This window comes from Cicer arietinum, chromosome 5 (assembly GCF_000331145.2).
Source record: "Cicer arietinum cultivar CDC Frontier isolate Library 1 chromosome 5, Cicar.CDCFrontier_v2.0, whole genome shotgun sequence".
In the NCBI taxonomy this organism is placed as follows: Eukaryota; Viridiplantae; Streptophyta; class Magnoliopsida; order Fabales; family Fabaceae; genus Cicer; species Cicer arietinum.
In genome coordinates, this window is record NC_021164.2 from 28,880,383 (window position 1) to 28,899,498 (window position 19,116).

General features: G+C 34.0%; 1 protein-coding gene across 1 annotated transcript; it reads right to left on the reverse strand.

Annotated features, from left to right (window-relative positions):
• Positions 1-1,506: 1,506 nt before the first annotated feature.
• LOC101493076 (chaperone protein dnaJ GFA2, mitochondrial) lies at positions 1,507-17,559 on the reverse strand. Its single transcript, XM_004514881.4, has 18 exons — positions 17,365-17,559; positions 17,137-17,227; positions 16,850-16,936; positions 16,520-16,602; positions 15,855-15,938; positions 15,689-15,727; positions 13,251-13,340; positions 12,774-12,824; positions 12,606-12,693; positions 12,416-12,480; positions 12,235-12,309; positions 10,115-10,187; positions 9,391-9,482; positions 9,212-9,283; positions 3,333-3,389; positions 3,200-3,248; positions 2,966-3,032; positions 1,507-2,000 (listed from the first exon to the last, which is right to left on the reverse strand). Exons 1-18 carry the CDS (start codon positions 17,434-17,436, stop codon positions 1,901-1,903), a joined length of 1,335 nt encoding a protein of 444 aa, XP_004514938.1. The 5' UTR covers positions 17,437-17,559; the 3' UTR covers positions 1,507-1,900.
• Positions 17,560-19,116: the final 1,557 nt, after the last annotated feature.

Genomic DNA, 19,116 nt, shown 5'->3' on the forward strand with positions numbered 1-19,116 from the left:
ACACTCTAAGAAAATAACACTCAAAAAATATTTCTAACTTGAACAAATGTTTCTCTCTTTGAACTCTAAGACTACTCTTTTATGTTTTTCGATGATTTTATTCTTCAGCCTTGAATTTCTATTTATAGTTAAAATTTGGGCTTCAATATAGTCCTTGTTTAATTATGAATTGTATTTTGTTCATATTGCGTTTGTAAATTCTTCAAATTGATTATGTCCTTTTTTTGTTTAGATTGAGATTGTAAATTCTTTAGATTGATTTAGTTTGTATTTTGTTCAAATTGTGTTTGTAAATTCCTCAGATTGATTTTGTTTATATTTTGTTGTGGATAAATCTTGATAAAATCTTGTACAAATTTTGACAATATCTTCTTTCATACTCTTTGAAGTCAAATATATTATTCTCATTAAATATTTTTGTTATCATGAAAACTCTAAGTATAAAATGAACTTGATTTCAACAATCTCCCCTTTTTTATGATGACAAAACTTGTATTTTTTATAACAATTTTTTTGTGTATTTCTTTGACTCCCCTAAGTCTAAGTATCATTTTCTCCTCACTTTATCAGATATTTTTCTCCCCTTTTTGTTATCAGATAAAAAGACTTAAAAGTGGAACTTTTTTGTTGTTGTTTTTTTGTTTTGTTTTATTTTTCTTATTTTTTTGAATAACATGAACATAACATATTTTATGAAAATATAAAAACTAATGTAAAACTAAACTACTTGAAAGTTATCATAACATTAGTCAGGTATAAAGGTAAGGTTTATGTTTTGTCTCTGTTATTGACATTGCAATGATGTTTTGTCTCTTACTTGACCAAAATATTAAGTTGTCACCTAAAAAAGTGTAGTTGCCACTAGTGTTCTTTCTCTCAAGTTTATCTCTAACATAATCAGAATCACACTATCCACTAAGTTTGTACTTAAAAGATTTCTTGTAGAACAAGGTAAGGCTGGCAGTGTCTGTTAAGTATCTAAAGATTCTCTTAACAACAGTTAAATGTGATTCCATATAGTCAACATGAAACCATATAGTAAACTTGAAATCTTGCACATACATTTAACATTATAGATTTTTTGGTCAGCTTTTTCCATGACATGTTGTATAACCTATATATTTCAACTACACAACAAAAGTTCTTTATATAAACTTTATGTGATAAATAAACATAATAACAAGAGTACTTATAGACGATAGAAATACTTTCATATTTTCTATTTATTTACGTACCAATATTTTATTTTCAACATATGTTAATTAAGTTTATACTAACATCCCATGAAAGTTTTTTACTTTAATTACTTTGAGCAACAATTCCAAAACAAAATTTAGTCGAAATGTGATTTCATATAATAATATCAAATTCCTCGTTCACAAGACAATACAAATAAATGACAATACAGATGTCAGCTTTCTTTTCTATATTTAAAATCAATACAAATGAGAATTTATCAATATTCATTATCACTTCACAAGACAATCATTTCACCGATCTAGAAAATATAAATAAATATATATTTTTGTATTGATGCAGAAATTATCAATAAGTTTGGCCATGCCCCAATTATTTGTCATGAAGCTAAAAAAGAATGACAATTCAGTCATTTGCACCCCTTTATGTTAAAAGTGATATCCAAATATATATACAACACAGACTAAAGGAGTCTACAGGTGCATAAAGGGACTGTCTTCTAACTTTAAAAATGAATTGATGATAATTTGTGATTATCTCTTATAACGATACATATTACATATACTCAATAGTGGAGGGGTAAAAAGAAAAAAAAATAATAATAATTAATACTCCTACAAAACTTCAATAGCACGCGGTGGGAACTTCCCACCCAGTTGAGCACAATTTGATGGTTAAATGATTGCATACTCTGTCAATGTTTTCAACCAGAAGCCGAAGCAGTTTTCTTCTCTTTATCAGAATCATCTTGCTCTTCCTTCTGAAATTCTTCAATCAATTCACGCTGTCTCTCTGTCAGGTCTCTGCAGAAGATTACAAAAAAGGGCATTTACATATCGATCAAACAAAAGTATCACACTGCATGTTAGCACTACAATAAAAACAACTATTCCGTTGATCCCGCTTGAAATTTAATGCATTACGATGGGAATTTCCTTCAGAACCTGTGAATGAAACTTAAGAACCCACTTTTGACAGACTAAACCATAGAAAAGTGAAAAGCATTTTTTGTTGTTTCCTAAGAGCCCGTCCATCAGAACACGCTGCGTTAAATAGGCGTGCAGAAGACATTTTGTACGGACAGACAAAGCAGTGGGAAATTACAACGGATATTATTTGAAATTCAAATACCAACGTACTCTACTGTCAAAAATGCAAGATTCTAAATTAACGACGTAAAAGGCTGTCGAAAATGTTTTTATTACTAGGCCAAACAGCCTCTACTTTCTTTCGTTTCTTATTCTCTCTTATCTCTCACTATTATCACTCTAAATATCCACACTCTCTTCTGGCCACCCACACAGCCATCCCCATCTCACTCTCAACTCTCTGATACACCAATCCAGTCATCTCAGTGTTTCCACCTCTGACCTTCACTGCGTTCAACTCATGAATTCATCTACACCACCAGATCCTTCACTTCCCATCACCAATTAAACAATCCAAGACCTGCCTTGCTGACCATCTTGAAATGGTCTCTGACAAGTCGCCAGAACCTGATGGGGTATAGCGGCATGGCAAAACCAGAGCCATTTAAATCAACTCTAAAAAATTGAGGAAACCACAGAGGTTGAGATTCGACAGAGAATAAAGATGACGGGATTGGCTGAACAGGTTGGAAAACCCAGAAAAAGAAAGCATAGTGGTCGACCCAAGTATAAAAGAACTTGCCTCAGCCTGTATAAAATTATTTTATAATTAAAAAATATTTAATATAAATTAAAAAAATTAACAGACATTGAAGAATGATAATAAATCTAACACTCACGTTGGGATGGTGATGTTAAAATGAACATATTGATCGCCTAATGTATAAGAATTTTTGGTCTTGATCCCTGTGAAGAGATGGCAAACAAGTTAATGATAGTAAAAAGATGATCTCAAACTAAACTCTAATAAAAATTCATGCAAAAGATTCATTGAAGTTTTCGGGTGTATTTTCCCGCAACAATTTCTTTAAAATGGCTCACATATTATCCATAAACAATATCAACTTGCTCACCTTTCTTTTTCAGAACCACCTTCTGACCATGTTGGGTTCCAGGACGTACCTGCCAACAGGACCAACCATCCAAACTTTCATCACTTATAAAACCAAAATATCATAAAATTTATACTGCAATAACAATACAAACCTTAAGAACAACATCTCCTGTAAGAGTTGGGACCTGAATGGTTCCACCCAAAATTGCCTGAAAAGGAAATAAAAAAATATCTGGTTTATTGATTAATTTTAAGTGATGCTTTTAGTACAACTATAAGGCAACATAGACAGCTAAAGACATGTTTGAGATCCAAAATATGTATGATAATGGAACATCAAGCACTAACCACAAGTCCCCAACCAACACTGCCAATTCAAAATAAATAAACACAAACTGGCAAACATCAATCTTACTAAATGGAACATCCAGCAGACAAATTGATTACTGCCCCCAAATCCTATTAAATATCCATAGACTCCAACCCAATCAGGAAATTTCAAACTACAAAACTCTCAAGTTCACCAATTTTTATTTGTCACACGTCAAGATTTATAACTGGCAGAGCTACTTTGATTTCACCAGTTCTATTGTCTCTAGATTTAAATCCTGAAGTCCACATGAGCACGATAGTCAATCATATATGTGGAATTGTTAAAGGTAAAAAGAAGTGAAGGTAGCATTATAACTCATAACGTCATTCAATTCTTCTATTTGGTACCTCAAATCGCCAAGAGATATAACAAGAACTTTGTTGTAACTACTAGAAGTGTCAAAATAGATGGATTGGATGGTTATGGATGGATTGAAACAAGGTAGTTATAGTTGCTAAAAAATATCCACTAAATTGTTATAGTTGCTAAAAACTAGGTAGTTAATCCCAGATAGCGGTGAGTAGCAGCCAACCCCAAAAGTGGGATAGCGAGATAGCGCGTTCCGAGATAGGCGGGATAATTGCTATTTTTTTTAACAAATTACGTGAATAATATTACATAAACCTATATTTAATGCAAAATTAACGAATGACTCAAACTCTGAAACATTTATAATTAGTAATAAGAATCTACAAGTCTTACTCTTAGTCAAAACATATAACAAAATACCAACAAAAGTCAAGGAAATAAAGCAATAAAATAATTAAATATTAAAATTAAAATGCATGTTCTAGCATAGGAATCAAAGATAAGCATCATCTTTATTAGCATATTCTACTTCTTCTTCTTAGGTGAAAGTAGAAAGATTAAAACAAAGAACAAAGAAATAATAGCGGGATCTCGCTGGGAAACATTGGGATTAACTACTCCAGGATAGCGGGATCTCGCCCAGATCTCGTCGGGATCTTGTTTCATGCTGTCGCGGACCACGCCGTCGCGGTCAGGCACCATACTGCATCGGGACAGCGGGATCTTGCCAGAAAATGCTGGGATTAACTACCTAGGCTAAAAAGTGATTTTTCTTTAATTCAAGTTTAATTTAAATATGACAAAAAAAAAACTAGTTTATTTGGTCAAATATCTTCCTTAAAAATTATGTTATGCCTAACAAATTAAGATGAAAACCTGTCAAGAACATAACTAAATATGTTCTGACAAATAAAAATAGAACATTTTCAGTTTTTTATGAATTACAGTTTCAGAAGTTTGTGAACTTCACTATTTTGCCCATGGTAGTGAAAATCCTAATCCAGCACGTAGGATCCCACGATTTTACGATCGCGAACCCCTTTCCCAGTTCATTGATGAGCAGAAACCCAAAAATGATGGGAGACAGTGGTATTTGTCGTGGAATCGGTGGAATCGTTGATCTTGCATGATTTTGTGTGTTTCAGCATCATATGGATTTGCTACTATTTTGAAGTTTTTTAGTTGTGATTTGCTCATTTTCTGAGTGTTTTAGTTGTTTTATGAATCTAATGATCCCAAACTAGAGTTTCTTTAAGTATTTTGGGAGTGATTTGAAGTTTTTATCAAAAATCAGAATCATAAGATTTTGATCTGTATAGTTTAGTATATATTAATTAGAATTTCAGTTTTATTTTTATTTCCTTTGAGGATAGCATTTATAGGAAATCAGTTTCCTAATTACTTGTACTATTTATGATTATACATCACTTAATTACTTGTACTATTTATACTCCTTATGTAATCAATTTCATTATCAAGTGAATAAACAATCACTTTTACGCATGGTATCAGAGCTAGATCTGAACCATCCATAGTCTCTTTCATCGACCCAACCATGGAAGAAGACAAAACAGAAGTCTCACTCACAGAGACTGGCATAAATCTTGTCGGCTCAATCGAAGGGACTGAGCATCTCATCATTGGCTACAAGTTGAATGACCAAAACCACCTTCAATGGAAATTGTCAAAACCACCTACAATAGGGACATCAGAGGCAATGCAACACACAACCCACAAGAAATGGAAGAGAATCAGGATCCATCTCCATTCACCAAAGAACAAATAGAGGCTCTACAAAAAATGCTCTGGCAGATAGTTCTTACTGCAAAAAAATGTGGTATGGCTTCAGTAGCACAAAAAGATAATTTTCTACATGTTTAACACACTAGGAAAACCAAAATCATCGATCATAGATTCAGGAGCCTCGGATCACATGATTGAAGATATAACAATATTTGACAATTATTTTCCCCGTCATGATAACTCTGCTATTCGGATTGCTGATGGTACCTTGTCAAAGGTTACTAGTAGATGTTCTGTTATTATTTCAAAACATATTACTCTGACTTCTGTACTATATGTGCCCAAACTTGATTGCAACTTGCTATTTATTAACAAACATACCAAAGACTTGAGATGTGTCGCTACATTTTTTCCCCTGTGTGAATTTCAAACTTTGGAGTCGGAAAAGACAATTGGTAGTGCTAAAGAGTGTGCTGGACTTCACTACTTGCAAATTGAAGCTTCCTCCAAAGAACTCAAAGCCAATTCTTGTGCAGTGGTTTCTCCAAATTGTGACGAGTCTAATGTTTTGGCACTATCAATTAGGTCACCCAAATCTCAGATACTTAGAGAAATTGTTTCTCTCATAATTCAGTAAAAACCTAATCAACTTTCAATGTGAAGTATGTCAATCATCCAAGCATACCCGAAACATACTCACCTAAACCATATAAACCCTCTTAACCCTTCTTCTTAATTCACAATGATGTACAAGTGTCATCTCGGGTTAGCAACATTACTAGAGATAAATGGTTTGTATCATTCATCGATGATCACACAAGATTCACATGGATATTTCTCATGAAAGAAAAATTAGAAGTTGAAAAATTATTTGAGTTTTTCCATACCGTCGTGCAAACACAATTCCAAACAAAAATTAAGGTGCTCGGAACTGACAATGGACTGACAATGGCCGTGAATATTTTAGTTCAACAATAGTGTCCTATCTTAAGATCCATGGAATTGTCCACCAGAGTTCACGTGTAGATACTCCCAACGAAATGGGATCGCAGAAAGGAAAAATAGGCATCTACTGGAAGTAACAAGATCTCTGATGTTAGCCACAAATGTACCAAAATATTTTGGGGAGAAGTTGTCCTTTCAACCTCCTATCTCATAAATAGGATGCCTTCCCACATCCTCAATTTTGACACACCCTATTCCTCTCCAAACTATTTTCCAACCAGTTGAGTTCTCACATCAATCCCATTTAAAATCTTTGGATGTTCAACCTTTGTTCACAATCTAAACCCTCTCTGCGGCAAACTTGACCCAAAATCTATCAAATATATTTTTCTTGCCAACTCACCTCACCAAAAAGGATACAGGTGTTACTCCCAGACAACCAGAAAATTTTACCACACTTTGATTTGACTACTTTGATTTCTCCAAATGATGCTCGACACCTAGAGCTGTCAAAAAAGCCCCAAAGTCTAAAGACCCCTCTCAAAATCTTCTACTAAAACCCTAATATTAGGCCCCTTATTGAAATAAATTTTTTAAAGTGCCGACCCGTTATTTCATTATTTTTTGTGAGGTTAAGTGATGGGGCTTGAAGGTCCAATGTTAATTGAAATATTTTTCTCAAAAAAATTTCTCTAAAATAATTTTAAATCACTTTTTTCTTGAAAATTTGTGAGCAAAATCAAAAAATTATTTTTCGTGAAAAAATTGATCTTGAATCAAACACAATTTCGAGAAAAAATAAAAAAGAATGTAAATATTTTTTTTTCGATAAATTTTGAGAAAAAAAATTTTGAAATGTTTTTTCAAAAAAATATTGATTTTTTTAAAAGTGGGCCCATAGGCCCCACTAAGCCCACAAAATTTTAGGGGCTTTCTGATTTTGGGGACTCTCTTTTTTTGGGCCGTTTAAACTATGAAACTTTTTGGCCCCTCTAACATGTGGACTAAGGCCAATAACTAGTGGGCTTGTGAAACTGACAGATCAATCGACACCCACCACCAGTCCAGACAGCACCCTACTCCACCACAATTGTCGTCACAATGTGGCTGACACTTCCCCAATGTGATGTCGCTGCCGCTTGTCACCCTCCACCTCCTAGCACCCTTTAAAACCATCATCGTGTGGGACCCACCACGTCATGTGTCACACTCCATCAAGATCAACATCCAACACACTCCACAACCATAGTCACCACTGCCTCAACCTGGCACCCTCCCCAACACTATCGCCACCATCACAGCAGACACCCTCCACCACCATTATTGCCACCATCACGCCAGACGCCCTCCACTACCACCATTGCCAACAACCCTCAGCCCATTGTCACCGAACCACCCTTCATATCCACCGCTACTATACCAGCACCTTCCACCATGGTTGAGTAAGTGGGTTAGACTCTAAGAGGATAGGATATGCACAAAAATAGTGGGGATGGAGACATGACATTTAATAGTGAGAATAGGGTCTAAGTATGTAAATTCTGTATCAAAGCATTTTACAATATTGAGACATCAATGAAATCAAATATAATAAGAGTTTTTAAAGCATATAAAAAGAGGGTAAGTTTGTGAACTCAGTAGCAAAGCATTTTCCAATATTGAGTCATCAGCAAAATCAATATAAAAGAATTTTTAAAGCATATAAGTTGCACCAGTTCTCGTTAGCTTCCTGCTAGTGGGGCTTGTTGCGAGATGGATTGTGTCATGTGCTTTGTTGGAAGGGTGGGAACTCCCTTTGTATTCAACACCAATTATAATTTCAAAGAAATTAAATAAAGAACTAATCTCGATCATTTATGGAAATAAATGAAGGTTATTGGTCAAGAATTAAAAGTATCTCATTCTTGGCTGATAAGAATCCTATTTGGATTTGGGTTTCTTTATATGGGAATTGGTTTAGAGTGGAATGGTCCCATTGTGTATTTTTATACCGAACAAAGTAATAGGCATTCCTATGGAAGAGAGGCAGAAACGGAACCCTCATTCCACCATAAAATAAATAAAATGTACTCTTCAAAGAGTTTTCTTGGAAGGATAATGAGAAAGGGGAATTATAAGTTAAAATTAAAACATTTTTGGTGGAAGATGTAATGAGAAGAAAAATTTTCCCTTTCTCCTCACAAACTTATTTTCTTGAACTTTTCATTTACACTTAAAAAAATGTTCATTTGCTATATCAGACTAAAACATTAGGCCTAGATCTCTCGAATATGCAGGGAATTTACATTCTTTCTGTACATTCTTACTATTCTAAGTGCTGCTCTTACATTGGAGCATGATTGGGAATAGGGTTCTTGAAAAAAATCACACTTCAACTTGATTTCTAATCCAGTTCCTAGCACAAACACAGAAGGTGACCCTTTCTCATCCCATCCTGGCCTTTTCTTTTCCCTATCCCATCACTTTCAATTCCAATGATATTCCGCTATCACTGAAATATCTAAACATAGCCCAGGGAAACACTCTAACGGTAAAGCATTAGGTAATTCAGTGGTGTAGCATTCTAGGACCCGATAAGAGAAAAAAGAAAGTTGAAACAAAAAATTATGAAAATTAGGCACAAGCTAAAGAATCACGATTTTCTTCACGAAGGAACATTACCTGAGTGATACTTAAAACAGTATCTACATGAATATCAGATCCTTCCCTACGGAAGACAGGATCTTCCCTGACCTGCAAGGAAGTAAAGGACAAAAAAATGATTGCGGATGCATGGAGAAGGGAGATATAAAAGAACGAGGGAAATGACCTCAAAAAGATGAAGAGATTGAAGTTTTTACCTTGATAGTAACATAGAGATCACCAGGATGATCTCCATCAGGATCTGCACCACCACTTCTGTAAACCTTAATGGTTTCATTGTTGTCAATCCCTTCAAATGTATAAATATATGAATCAGTGAATTTTTCTAAAAGTTGTAACTCCTTATTGAACACCTTATTGAACACAATGCATGTGGAACATGAAAAGGAAATTATTAATAATTGTCTTGTTTGGCACCATAACTAATAGTCAAATTTATCATCAGAAAGATAGTCACTGTCGCATCAAATTATTCAAAAATCAGAATTCTGAACTATCGAGAACCATAGACTAGAATTTTCTAGCTCCTTTCTGCTTGTCCTTTTGATCATATTGATACTAACATATAATGACAAAATTGGGAGTGTCTGGACTCTCTTCCTAGTTCATACCAATCAAATTTAGTCTAAAAAGCAGGATCTTATAGTAAGTGGAGTATCTATTATAATCCTTCTTTCTTGTTTGAACAAAAGAGTTGACTATCAGGCATATATATTTTTTTAAAACAATATTGAAAAAAATTAAAATAGAAGGCGAATTGGCTTACATTAGTGGGTAAGAAGTACCTAAATAATAAATCACGATTAGCAGAATGCACAGAAAATCGCTAGGAAAATTGGTCAATGAGACTCTCATTATAAGCCATATGAACATGATTCGCATAATAACAACGCATCCCAAAATTCAAAAACTAATGATTACCAGGCATAATATCCAATTTGACCGACTTGGTTCCTTTGTTAACCTTTGCACCCCTGCATGACTTGCAGAAACTCTGTTTTCAACCAGAAAAAAAAAATCAAATTAAATAATATTTGCAAACAGTATTAGCTATTGGTATGATAGACCAAGCATAGCCATATCGATATGCTTCAAGTTGAATCTAGCATTATTAATTATTATGATTTATCAATATCTATAGAAATGAATGTGAAGAGGGAAAAAAAGCTACAACCACCAAGTCTAAGTGGAGTCAGGACTCAGGAGTCAGTTACATTGGTTCAATCATGTCATACATTCATGGAATATATAACATTAAAAAATAGTAGAGATTAATATATAACATTCATTGGAGTCAGGACTCAGGAGTCAGTTCCTAGTTCAGACTGAGATGTATTGCATTCAAAAAGATACATCAGTGATCTACTTTTATCGATCGTTGATTTATTACTTAGAACCGAATGAATGGTAGAGATTACTATTGCCAATTTTGTATTACTGTACTAGGAACACTGGTGTACCCCTTCAATAAGGAGAGACCTTAGAATCAGCAAACATGGATAGTTTAGCTATGGCTTTCCTCGGTCTCCCTCTACCTCAAACTATTGAACTACCCTCCATCTAGTCTACTCTTCTTATCAGTGCTACTATAGTTCCTAAGAGGAGATTTAACTATCTTATCAACAACTATTTCTAAACCAATTTTTTATTAAATGGTTATATAATATTTGTAATGCTGTTGTTTCTTGCATAACCACTCACCAATCATTATCATTAATCAAATTCAATACATTTTCATTCTTGTGATACTAAGTTCACTTTCTTATTGTTTTTTTACCGTCCAAGAATCAGTTCCTTACAACATTGCAAGTCTTACAATTGTTCAATAAAAATTTCTTATAAGCTTGAGTATATTTTCTTCACATGTTACCGTTAAATCATTCTTTCATAGCATCAACCCTACTTGAATACTCTAGTAGAAATCCCCTCTATCTCTGTCATTCGGCATTATGGATCTAAGATACTTAAAAACATGTGACTTGTAGTAATGTATCTTCTCCAAGTTTCACCTTACATTAGAAGGTTTTGTTATTGCTAAGTTGAATTCTTTAAACTCTATTCTACTTTTGTATTGGATGAAACAATGTGTTTCCAAACTTGTCACCATATCTTAAATTTTAATCAATATCATTTCTTGACTCTCCAAGACTATATGATCAACAAAAAGTCTGTACTACGTCGCCATTTCTTCGATACCCTATCATAAACAGAAGTAATTCTCCAAGGGTTCGAGAGCCTTGGTTCTCTCCTTTTCCCAAATAACTACCAAATTCCAAGAGAACCAACCCCCTATGACTTTGCCTTATTTTATACATAAAATACCTACTCTATACACATAAACTGCGCATGGAAGTTACTACCCAAACTGACCACAAGTTAGTTTCTTGTTCCCCTCTTATAAATATTTTTAATAAGAGAGGCTTAACACATTGCAAGTCTTACAACTGTGCAATAAAAATTTCTTATAAGCATGAGTGATATTTTCCTGTCACATGTTACCATCAAAACATTCCTCCATAGCATCAACTCTACTTGAATCCTATAGTTGAAATTCCCTCTATCTCTGTCATTTGGCATTATGGAACTAAGATACTTAACAACATGTGATTTGTAGTATTGTATGCTGTCCAATTTTCACCTTACATTATAATTTTTTTGTTCTGGCCAAGTTGAATTCCAAAAACAAACTCTATTCTACTTCTACATTGGATGAAATGAAACATGTGTTTCCAAACTAGTCACCATATCTCTAAATTTTATACGATTCATCTATCAACTCTCCAAGACTATATGATCAACAAAAAGTCTTTACTACAACACCATTTCTTGGATATGTTTAGTATCCCTGTCTTCATAAACTAAAAGAACTTGACACTGGCACATCTTGGGGATAAACAGCTCCAATGATTGATTACTTCCAATTAAGAAGAAAAATTGATCAACAATAAGCAAGTTAACTGAATCACAAATAAGTCCAGATATCAGAATACAATAAACTAAATATTGATAGAACTTATCAGAAAGCAATTTTTGCACCATACCGATACAATTTTGCCAGTTCCCTTACACGCACCACATGTAGTTTCCATTTTAAATATGCCAGCTTGTACAGATGTCTGGATATATAACGAAGTCATCAAATTATCAAAAAAATTAAAATGAACATACATTAATATTGGAAAGAAGGTTAAATTTTAATTTCAAGACAAACATAATACTCACCACTCCAGACCCTTTACAGCGCTTACAGGTTTCAGGTCTTGTACCAGGAGGAACCCCGCTCCCACCTGCAATAGTTCAGCAAAAGAAAGAATTTGTAATCTTCGAGGTGCATAGTCCTTACAAATTGAACTGAATATATGGTGGCACCTAAATTCACAGCATATATATGTTAATTAAGATATGACCATACCACAAGTGTTACAAAGCATATCTGTTTGAAATGTAATGGTTTTGGTGCATCCTCGGACAGCTTCCATAAAGGAAAGTTCAACGAAAGTCTGAAAAATAGATTTTGATGTATAGTCATAAATTAATCCTTAACATACTAATAGATGTCCAAATACAAATAAAAGAGAACCTTGACATCCTGTCCGCCAATGTTCTGATGAAAGAAGCTGTTGACAAAATCCTGATCGCCATTGAGTGAATAACCAGAGAAGTAATATACATATTAGCCTTCAATTGTGGAACATATAACTCAAGCAAATTTATCTGACATTTCTATTTATTGAGAGAAATAATTTACAAAATTTCTACAACAATAAAAAAGAATAGATGCATAACCAAACACATCATACAAATTAAGATGCTTGCGCCATTACTTGAGTCATAAGCATGCATATTTGCACAACTTTTTCAAAACACAATTGATCATTCTGTCTTCTGCCTTTAGATTGAACTAGTAACTGATGCAGTTGGACTATTTATTATTGCTATGAAACAGAAATCCCGACGAAATTTTATACTACAATGCAGACCAGCCTAATAAAAAGGAAAGACAGACCCACTAAAAGACATTACTAATAAAAAAATGAAAAGACCAGCAAGTCATTACATGATCACGGAATATCTGCTCAAAGGGATTAAAGCCACCGCTGCCTCCAAAACCATTGCTTTCTTGGTTTACAAAAGCATCATGGCCAACCTACATAATGAAGATAAAGAAGATATAAGATAATAATACCAATAGACTCAAACGAAATGTACCATTCTTCCCCAACTCCTTTTCTCTCCAAAATATCTATAAAATTTAGGTTCAGTTCCCCAATCTCCTACGTTGTCAGTCTCAGATAGCGGCGCGGAGTGCCGAACCCCGAAAACGGGATAGCGGTCGGCATGACCGCTATTGCAAAGGCCAAAAAACAATATATAAGCTAAACATAAAATAAAAACAGTAGACAAAAATACTAAAAGAATAGAAAAATACACAAAAATAAAGGGGTAATCATACTTCATAATCAAAATCCAACATTGAAATGCGGAAACTGAATTTTTTATTGAATGAAACAGAATGCAAGTTTACAATTCTGCAAGGACAGAATTGATAAACGTGTTACAAGAATACCCACTCCAAGAATTTGAGAGTTTGGTCTTTCCCTTCCCAATAACCACTCAGTAATTTCTGCCTTGTTTTTTTTCTTCTAATTTCCTACTTTAATTTGCCCCATAACTGCTCTAAAGCAGTTACTACACTGACTTACAACTAGAGCTGTCAAAAAAAGCCTCAAAGTCTAAAGCCCCCTCTCAAAAATCTCATACTAAGCCCTTAATATTAGGCCCCCTATTGAAATAAAGTTTTTAAAGCCTCGGCCCGTTATTTCATTATTTTTTGTAGGCTTAAGTGAGGGGGCTTGAAGGCACAATGTTTTGTTAATTGAAAATTTTTTTTTTTGAAAAATTTTCTAAATTCATTTTTCTCGAAAAATTCTCTAAAATATATTTTTTCAGAAAAATTTTTAAATCATTTTTTTCTCAAAAATTGTGAGCAAAATCAAAAAATTATTTTTCGTGAAAAAATTGATTTCGACTCAAAAAAAAATTCGTAAATCTTTTTTATAGGAAAAATTTTCGAAATATTTTTTCAAAAGAATATCGATTTTTTTTAAAAAGTGGGTCCATAGGCCCCACTAAGCCCACAAAATTTTAGGGGCTTTCTAGCTTTGGGGCTCTCTTTTTTGGGCCGTTTAAACTATGAAATTGTTTTGCCCCTCCAACATATGGTTTGGGGCCAATAATTAGTAGGCTTGTGAAATTGACAGCTCTACTTACAACCTAAATTGACACAATAAACTGCTTACATAAAATGATAATTGTCATACAAATTCAATTCCCACTTAAAATTTTAACTCTTGACCCTCCTCTTATAATATTTAGTTATAAGAGAACTAACACCATGAATTAATGAAAATAACCAGCCGGTGGCGGCATGAGAAGAGCGCTGCTACTACGACTTCACAATCTTCCTCGTCGCTCTGGTCGCGCCGCCTCTTCCAATGATTTTAGCACCACGCCTCCGCAGTGAACGACGGATGTCGTGTGAAATCGTGTGATCTCACAATCTGTCGTGTGCCCCTAACAACCATGGTTGAGGGCATTTAAGACATTTTCCTTTGCATTTACTGTTGCATGTTTTTCTCAAAAAAGGCACTTTGTCTTCTCCGCAAATCAGCCACAAACAAGGTCAGGACAGCCGCAATCATAATAAGCGACGGACCACCGCAATGCGATGCACCATAGCAATTGCAGCCGTGTCAGCCGCTTCTGACTACATAGTAGTAATCAATAAGTTCTAAAAGTAATTGTAATAGTAATCAAGTTATAAAAGTAATCAAGTTCTACTGGAACAGAGGAAGAAAACGACAAATGTAACAGAAAATGAAAAATGTAACAGAGGAAGAAAACGATGGAGGAAAACAAAACAGATGAACAAGAAACGAAACTGTTGCTGACTGAGGAAGAAACAGTTTCGTCTGCGAAACAGAGGAAGAAGAAGGCAAACGGTTTTTTTTCTGAAAAACTGATATGTACGATGCAGGCTGAGGTGTGAAAAAGAGTTAGTGGGTTTATATTAATAAAATAATTAGGTCTTCACTGGGTGCAAAAAGATCCAAATACCCTTAATGAAATAAAAAAATTCAAAAAAAACCTGTGTTTTTTGGAAAACAAAAACGCGGGTCCAACTGCGAGTCGGGCCATGACAGTGATGCGCGATTCGCAGCCGTGAGCGCCACACCCGTTGACGGGCTTTCCACGCCTAGAGGCGTCACATAGTAAAGCAGTCCGCCGCACTGGGATTCCAGGATCGACAGCATAGCCAATCTCTATGAAACAATTGTCCACTATGTATGTTATATTTCACTATTATGTAACTATATTCTGCTTCAATACTATTAATTACAATTTACAGTCTCGTATGCATACTCACTCAATATAGTAACAAATAAAATGTTCATAAAAGGAACCAAATAGAAAATATCTGGAAAGATATGAGACCTGATCATACTGTTGACGCTTTTCCTCATCCTTCAAAGTCTACAATGCAATTACAGAAAGCATGGGGAAGAAAGGTCAAGAGATCAAAAGTTGGTTTGCAAATCATACAACGATTTAAAGTAAACCACTAAATAGTATCAAGAACAACAACAGCAATATTGGTCACCTCATAAGCCATTGAAACTTCTTGAAATTTCTTTTCAGCTTCAGGATCATCTTTGTTTGTGTCAGGATGGAGCTTTTTTGCAAGCTGAACATAAAAAATGATACTTAGAAAAATAAAAAATACAGAATCATTTCGTGCAAATAAGTCATATGCTTGTCAATTATGATTGAAGACCATATGTAAATAAATAAAGAAGGAAAAATAGGGTAACCGAAGTATATTCACAATTATCAGGCATATAATATAGGAACAAACTGCACACGTTAAAATAATACAAGAGGACATATATTCTGACTAAGAGAATCGTACAAATGGTATCACGTGCAGAATTTGAATGCAAATTAAAAACATGTTTCAATATTATGACAGGAACATGATATAGAAACTCTTCCTCAGGAAATTCAAACTATTATTTGTAAGCATCCACTTGTGAAATGATAAAAGTATCACAAACTAAAACGAAAAACTAACAGTTTCTCTAGAATATAGCATATGGAAAAGAATTAAATTAAAAAATAAATATGCAACGTGATTGATTTTAACAAGGAAATGTATGAAAAATAAGAAATTGCATAGTTTTACCAGGAAATAAGTCTGTTGTTTACCCTGAAAAAATGTTCGACATAAAATTACATGTATATTGACACTGGTTAAGTAAAACCTACCCCATAGTATGCTTTCTTTATTTCAGAAGAACTTGCATTCTTACTGACACCAAGAACTTCATAATAGTCTCTTGCCAATGATGCTGAAAAAGAGTTAAGGGGATAAAAAATAGTTATTCACATGTAACAGACAATAAACAAATATGCATATATATTCATAGATTATAAAGACCAAGAATGAAAAATGAAGCCGTCTATTTTGTCACCAAAGCAAAAATAATAATAACAGATAAAATGCAAGCCCTGCATAACAAAACCAAATTTAAAAAAGCTTTTCCATGCGACTCAAGGAATAACAAAACAGAACACATAGTTTATATGAATTTAAACCTGAGCCGTGAATGGATCTAGATGCCCCAAAATAAGTATTTATTGCTCCCAATAGCACGCAGTTCTTCAAATTAACACCATCTCCAACTGCAATTGTATAAGTTGTTAAAATAGTAGCAAAAAAGCACAACCTCAATGTAAAATTTTTTATAAAGTGAAAGAAAAATCTCAAATCAACATTCAAATGCAAACTATAATTACAAAAATACAATCTAGTCAATTTTAGCAGCAGAAAAATAAAACTAACATTATTCGCAACAGATTTTCATGCCCTCTTAAACACATACCATTGGAAAAATAATTTCCAAAAACTTTGGAAGGATCGCGAAATCCGGAATTCAATGTCCTGTACCCCCTTTGCAACACTCCTTCATATGTCTGAAATTCACCAACAAAAAAAAAAAACTCAATCAAAAAATAAAACAAATACATTCATCATAATTGTTCAATTGCATTACACACAAAAAGTTGTGCCAAATCAATAAGCGTAAGAGAGAGAGAGAGAGATTGTGTACGGATTTATCGGCGTTACGGAGGAGTTTAGGGGAAAGGGAACGAAGAAGCTTGACGCCATTGGAGCGAACCATTTGGGAATGATGATTAGGGGTCTGTTGTGGTTGCGCGAGCAATGGGTCTAAAACCCCTTTCGCAAAACCCTAATATTGTGAACAAACGAGTGGAAGGTTCTAGTTTTGACTTGAATTCAACAGTGACGAGATGATGCAGAAAGTTTAGTAATATTATTACTTTTTATTTTTTACTGGAACAAATCTCTCCGAGTCCTTTATTTTTAGTGTCTTACGTGGATTTTAAATAAAAAATCTAACAATTTTGTTACTCACACCTTTTATTTTACACTTTTGCTTCACACACTCCTCATTTTGCTTCTCATATCCCTCAATTTTTTTTAAATCCAAAATACTTAAAATATCATTCCCTCTTTATTCACTTAACCCCTCATTTCTATCTTAATCATCTTCATTTTCATTAACCTAACATTTTCAATCTTCTTCAATATTCTTCAATCATTTTGATACATTTCATCTTCAATAATCTTTGATTATTTTTAACATCTTCATCATTTTCATCATTTTTATCATTATAATGACTCAAATCAACTAGATATGTATTTTGTTGGGTTTTGTAGCTTAAATTTTTTTTCAAAATATGGGTTTCGTACGTGAACTAAGTTCACGTATGTTTACGTGAAATGAATTCACGTATCTGATAAAATTAAGAAAAGTCAGATTCTACGTGAATTAAATTTACGTAAACGTACGTGAATTAAGATTGCGTACATCAATGGAGTTTTAAAATTTCATATGAGCTACGTGAACTGAGATAACGTAGGTGTACGTGAACTCAATTCACGTAGCAAACATGTGAATTGAATTCACATACACATACGTGAACTCAGTTCGCGTATAGGTAAGAATTTGAAAATTTTCAATCATAAACTAATGAAATGTTATTATATATGGGCAAGTGTGGGTTTATGAGCATTTCCCAACATTGTGTTTAGATTGATGTAGACTATCTCCTAGTTATGTTGAGGACTACTCTAGAGCACTTAGATGGAAGTCAAAAAGGGATAAGGATTTGGTTTTTCTATTTAGGAAAGTCTTGACGAGATTGACGTTGATCGGGTATGTTGGACACCATATGAGGAGCATTGAGTGAAGCGACTGTTTGATTCAGAGGAGTGGTGGTAGAGATTGGACAAACGTAGTACTATATCGTAGGAAAAATAAAGGGACTTAGGCTACATGCATTTGTGTTAGTAAGATGGATCACACTTGATTTATCTCTTTTTAATACTTTACTTTTGCATTTTTTTGGTGCACCATTTGTTTTAACCTTGTCCAAAGGTGGACCATCAGCGTAGAAGATGGATACGCAATCTCTCGTAATTTACCTTTAAGTTAAATTTTTCCAAGTACATCAAGTTCATCAAACTTTTTCACTATCACATCTATTTCATGTTTCACAGATGATTCTGAAGGTTTACCCGATCCATCATCATGAAAAGTTAATTTACTACACCAAACATGAATAACGTCTAACGTAATGGAACGTGAGATCATATTACACCTGACTATTTCACATGCACAAGGTAGACCATGTGTTGTCCTAATCGTGCAATTACATTCAAACTTATCTATACCTACATACTTCATGCAATCAAACTCTGCCGCAATGTGATCTATTGCATTTTTGGATACAACACACAAATTGGCGTACAATCTGTTACTATGTTGATGGATCTT

What these genes read in the sequence shown, in the direction of transcription:
- LOC101493076 (XM_004514881.4), bottom strand. Translation starts at nt 17,436, where the DNA reads ATGGTTCGCTCCAATGGCGTCAAGCTTCTTCGTTCCCTTTCCCCTAAA. An exon ending in TCCGTAACGCCGATAAATCC is followed by an intron (nt 17,228 to 17,364) that starts GTACACAATCTC and finishes GGTGAATTTCAG; the next exon opens with ACATATGAAGGAGTGTTGCA. An exon ending in TATGCTTTGTAACACTTGTG is followed by an intron (nt 12,481 to 12,605) that starts GTATGGTCATAT and finishes GAACTATTGCAG; the next exon opens with GTGGGAGCGGGGTTCCTCCT.